General features: G+C 34.5%; 1 protein-coding gene across 1 annotated transcript; it reads left to right on the forward strand.

Moving 5' to 3' along the window:
* The first annotated feature begins 1,462 nt into the window (after positions 1-1,462).
* Positions 1,463-3,815, forward strand: LOC129942113 (angiotensin-converting enzyme-like). Its single transcript, XM_056050921.1, has 7 exons — positions 1,463-1,548; positions 1,618-2,167; positions 2,224-2,909; positions 2,975-3,192; positions 3,259-3,399; positions 3,457-3,635; positions 3,702-3,815. The coding sequence occupies exons 1-7, from the start codon at positions 1,492-1,494 to the stop codon at positions 3,740-3,742; spliced, it is 1,872 nt and encodes a 623-aa protein (XP_055906896.1). The 5' UTR covers positions 1,463-1,491; the 3' UTR covers positions 3,743-3,815.
* Positions 3,816-6,066: the final 2,251 nt, after the last annotated feature.

The raw sequence follows: 6,066 nt of genomic DNA on the forward strand, positions 1-6,066 counted from the left end.
TAGGATAGACCAACGGAAGGAATCGAAGGACCCACTTTTTTTTACTTTTCTACCATCTTTGTGTCATTAGATCGTCCATTGATTAAAATTTGATGAATTTGTGATTTGTGCTGAGTTATTGAAAAAATTCTAAATTTCCGATTTATGTTATGTTCTGGTTGCAGTCCTTAGTTAAAAGTATAGTTCTTTTACCAAACAAAGTTTAAGGAAGATAAATACAAATTTTGGGGGTCACACCCATCAACGCAATACTATTTGAATTGAAGTGAGTTCCTACGAAAATAAAACAAAATGATCTCCCAGGGGTGGGGCTTTGACCCCTTTAACACCCCCTTGATCCGGCATTGTAACAGTACTGTAGTGTTTATACAAATTCGAACATTGTTTATGTTTCTTTTGTTTTTTGTTTTTGTCGAATTGCTTGCTTTATGCCGTAAAGTGGTAGTTAGTGTGTAGTGCTTGAGAGGAATTGACAGGTCCTTAAAAAAGATATCGATATATAAACTGTAGGTGTGCCTTCATTCCTGATATAACTTCCGCTCAGGAATTGTTAAAAATTGTAAGTCAATAGGCCCTTGTGCTCTGCGAGCTGGTGCGCCACCTAATTTATTTATTTCAATTACTTTATTGAATGCATTTTTCATTTTTTTTATATACCCTTCGTTACGGAATTATCTAGCACAAATTTTGCATCCCTTGTGTATATGAAATAGAGCGCGTGGGTTTTCATTCGCGACGTGCGGCTTAAGAACAAATCTGTGTACTTTACAGTACGACCGAAATTCGGGTAAAGGGTAAGCTAAGAATTTCTAGAAACGTGAAGTGCTAAGCCTTTTTAGTTGTTATATTTCGAAAACTTATTGGTATTACTTCTGTTGCTGGCATACCTTGCTGAATTCTGCAATTTTTCAATGATCCTGGGGATTTTAAATTAGACACCTAAAGTTGGCACATTGTTCTTACGTATTTTAGCGTGACATAGGGGATTTCAGATTCCTTAACAGTAAAAATCAAAAACATTGGTGAGGCTATGAGTGGGAAATGTTTAAAGTTTAAAAATTTAATTAATTTGCATTTTTCGTTTTCAATAAATGAGAACGAGATAAGGAACAAAATACGTTTGAATGCAACAGTGGGAAAATTGTTCATACAAATTTTTAAAATTCAAAACATTTTTAATTTGAACGATAAACTGCCAAATTTCTAGTACCGTGAATAATACATGCTACCTTTTTGATAATCTTTAAGTTTATCATGCTAGTACCTTTGTTTGTTTACTAATAAAGACTATGTCATCATTTGTCATATAGTTAAACTTGTGATAAGCTTATTTTTAATGATTTAATCACCGGTGTAACCTCAAGTTCAAATTTTCACAGAATAGAACAATTCCAAGCTTATCTCCTAAGTTGTGAACATATAAATAGCTGCATTCTAAGAACATATGCTCATTCTAGTTTTGTGTTAAGAATAACTCATATTAGCTTCACAATGATGAAAGCTAGAATATTGTGTGCATTATTTGTTGGAGTGCTAACGGCTGCCAGTGTAAGGCTTTGTTTTTGAAAGAAAAAAGTTAATCACCAGTGATTCATAATTTTATAATATTTGTTTTAGATTTGCAATGCTGCACCGTTGAATTCCGATGAACAAGAGGCTCGAGCATTTTTGCAAAAAGCCAGTTCAAAAATGTTCAACTACTACGATAAAATGAGCCAGGAACTATTTGATACACCTACAGAAGATGTTGATAAGATTCTTAGTGCTGTGGGAACAATTTTGAAAACAGCTAAGGAATACGTTTCGATTGTAAATGACTCAAAACAATTTGATTACTCTAAGTTTTCTGATCCTGAGCTGAAGCGTGTTTTCAAAATTATTCGACGATCAGCCGATGAAGCAGTATTAGGTGATGATAAATTCCTTGGAATGTTTATATCACTGGGCATGCTCGAGGATTTAGCTAGTGACAAGGATATCCCTGCTTATCGTAATGAGCAAGTTGAACTGGCCTTTTTCCCTGATATTCAAAATATATTTGCTAAAAGCAATGACCCCGAAGAATTGAAATACTATTGGCAAACCTGGAGGGAGAAGAATGGAGCTTGGGCTAAGGGCAATTTCTTGAACTTGGTGGAGGTCTTAAGGGAAGCTGCTGAAATGAACGGTAATAAATCAAATTAAAAACTAAACACTCTCATTAAAGATTAAAAATTATTTCAGAAATCACACCATTAGAGTTTTGGCTCAATGAACACAATATGACCGAAATGGAACACGTAATGATGCAAATCCAACCACTTTATCTTCAACTCCACGGCTTTATTCGTAATCAGTTAAACAAGAAATATGGTGATTTAGTTATCAAATCAAACGGACCAATCCCTCATCATTTGTACGAGCAAGTCATGGCTCAGGCCTGGACCCCCGGAAGCATCATAGATGACATGTACCCACACAAGGATCTACCACCTTTCGATGAAATTCTAAAGCAAAACAATTACGACACTTTGAAAATGTTCAAAATGGCTGACAAGTTTTATCAATCAATGGGATTCAACTCTATTTCCGAAGAATACTTTGCTAGTCACTTCAAAATGAACAAGGAAGAAGATGAGGGTGATTGTAAGGCAGTAGTTTTCGACGAATCCCCCAATGTTTACATGAGCTATTGTCAAAAAATGGACTTCCGGAAGTTCTTGCAGGCTCACGGTTACATGGCAGAAGCTTACTATGCAAGAGAAAAGGTTGATCTTCCAGCTTACTACTTCGATGCTTATGGTTTGGAGTATCCTGTTGGTGAAGCAGTCATTCTGTCAGCATCAACACCTAAACATTTGAATTCGATTGGATTGGTTACACAGTTTAGATTCACCGATGAAGTTAAAATGAACCGACATTTAAGAATGGTAAGGCAGAGAAATGATATTGATTTTCGTTCCTATCGTTAAGGTGTCCCTTTTACCTTTTTTAGGGTATCCATACTTTGCTGAATGTGCCAGTTAACTTTGTCCATACAAAAGTAATGACTGACTTATTTGCTGGAAAGGTTGAACTCGCTGATCTTAATAAACATTATTGGAAATTGATGGACAAGTATGTCGGAGTATCACCTCCACTTGATCGGGATTCTGACGCATACGATTTCCCCTTCAAATTCTACATCGAACTGAATGAAAACAAACAAGCCAGGTACCTATCTTAAAGGTTGTACTCACATTTTAAGTTTATTATTAATATATAAACTTCCAATTTTAGTAAATTCATGACAGAAGTCTTAGGATACCAACTTTATGAAAAACTATGTGAGATCAGTGGACAATACTCGAGATCAATGGAATCAGAGTCAATTAACAACTGTGATTTCTACGGAAGCAAAAAGGCTGGTGATGCATTGAAGTAAGTTTTTTTCAATTTTTATTTTATTTATATTGAGCTAATATTTTTGGGTAATAGGCAAATGATGCAACTTGGATCCTCAAAACCTCTGCGTGAAGTATTGTCAACAATGTTCCCAGAAAATCCTTCTCTGAATGCTGAAAGTCTGCTTCAATACTATACTCCAATGAAATCTTGGTTGATTAAGATGAACAGTCAAGACAATGTAAATGTTGGATGGACTCATTCCGATAAAAGTAGGTTTATATTTTTAACAAAATACATTTTTTATAATTATTTTGTATATTTGTTTGTATTTACAGAAGTTGCAGCTGTAATAATTAATACTGATGACGAAAACTAAGCATAAATTGATGAATTCTTAAATGAATTCAATGGAAAAGAAATGCAAAAATAAAAAACATATACAAAATTAACATCTTGTTTATGTTTTTGTACTTTATACAATTTGAAAGTAGTTCTGGAGACATCACCTCGATTTCTTGTGTCACCTTTTCTTTTGACAAAGTTGAAGCTTTAAAAATTCAAAAGTGAAAAGAACGTAGTGCACTTAATAACCAAAGAGCTACCTCTTCTGTCTTACCAAGGTTAGTTAACTATCGACCATGTTAACAGAGTCCGTTGAATCTATAAAAAGAAAAAACAGTCCAGTGAAATCATTCGAGACAGCCCCTCAATATCATCAGGTAAGCGTAATCTACTTACTCTACCATATTACCAAGAGTTTACTTTTCTGTCCGATCTGCTGCAGTATTGGCTTCAGCTATTTTCCAGAACGTTGTAGTTCTAAAAACCGATAATACCCCTTTTATATGATAAAAATAAACTAAATCGAGCCTTGTTGAAATGAAGGATCAGTTAATCAAACCAAAATGATAATATCTCAGCTCAACGTATCCCTATATTTTTATTGAAGAAAAGATAAGACCCTCATTTTTGACGAAAAAGATGGGTTTCATAGCAACAATAGATTTTAGAAGAGCATATTTGAATTATTACAGAATCAAGCTCCATATTTTTGAGTCACTTAATTCAGGAAAAGAATAAGACAAGATGACAAGGAAGAGGTTACTGCCTTTATTCATGCTTGCTTTTGACTACAAACAAAGCCTCGACGATATTTATAAAGTAAGATCAATCTTGGGCATAGCTTCTAAAATTGAACCACTCCGAAAATCTAAAGTTGATCCGCAGTGCAAACGTTGCCAAGCTTTTGGTCATACCCAAAAATACTGCAACCGAGAGTTTGCTTGTGTAAAGTGCGAAGGAAAACATGCAACAAAAAATTGTCCTATGAGCAAAAATCAGAAAGCATAATGTGTGAACTGCCACGGTAATCACCCGGGATGCTATAGATGCTGCCCAGTTGCCAAAAAATTCCAAGAGTTAAGAAGCAAAAATACATCAGCTAGAGATAAACCCAGAAACACAGTAAATGCCGATTTAACTGCTGAAAACAATACTTCCGCCTAAAAAGACTGTTCAAAGTAAAAGCTATGAAAAGAAAGCTTATTCTCAGATTGTTAAAAATGTGCGGAAGAATGAAGAGACTTCCATAAAAGAAATGCTACAACTTATTCTTCAAAGAATTGATAAACAGGATTTGAATATCAAACAGCTAAGCGTAAAAGTCGCTCTTAAAAAACAATGATGGACAGAACTTTTAAAATCGCTACATGGAATGCAAACGGTCTTATACAACATTCATCCGAATTAAAAATCTTTTTAGATCTAGAACATATCGATATTTGCCTGGTGTCCGAAACTAATTTCTCCAATGGGCAAAGTCTAGATAATGTAATAGAAAACTATTCATGTTACCACGCTCCACATCCAGCTAACAAGGCAAAAGGTCGATCGGCGATTCTTATAAAAGAAAGCTTAAAACATTATGAAGTAACCAAGTAACAACTATTAGTATTGGTATGAAAAAGAAAGAGTTTAAGATAGCAGCTATATACTGCCCACCAAGGCACTCCCCGACAGAAGATGACTATACAGATCTATTTAATCTTCTTGGGCATAACTTCATTGTTGGTGGAGACTTCAATGCGAAACACACCCATTGGGGTTCAAGACTTATTTCAACAAAAGGCAAAAGACTTTTCCAAGCAGGCTGTAAATACAGTTGCGAATTCTATTCCACTAGATCGCCAACTTACTGGCCTTCCGATACTAACAAAATACCAGACCTTATTGACTTTTTCGTAGCTAAAGGAATCAAACGAAATCACATTAGTGTCGAAGGTAATTATGACCTGTCATCAGATCATACTCCAGTGATTCTATCACTAAGTGAATCGGAAGTACTAGAACAAAGTAATCCAAAGCTTGTAAATAAGAAAATATACTGGAGTGATTTTACAGAAAGGCTTTTAAGTTTTATAAATTTAAGATCTCCCATGGATACAATCGAGCAAATTGACAATGGAACAAGTAGAACAATTTATTGCTGATGAGCAACAGGCCGCTAAAGAAAGTACTCCAACATTTTCTAATAAAAGAAAAAATGAAATAAAATATCCTTTAGAGATAAGAGAGTTGATAATAGAGAAAAGAAGAGCTCGAAGAAAATGGCAAAATAGTAGATTTCCAGATAATAAAACAACGTTTAACTGTATAATCAACAATCTTAAAAAACAAATTTACAAATTCAAAAATGATTCA

The sequence above is a fragment of the Eupeodes corollae genome, chromosome 1, assembly GCF_945859685.1.
Source record: "Eupeodes corollae chromosome 1, idEupCoro1.1, whole genome shotgun sequence".
NCBI classification, from domain to species: domain Eukaryota; kingdom Metazoa; phylum Arthropoda; class Insecta; order Diptera; family Syrphidae; genus Eupeodes; species Eupeodes corollae.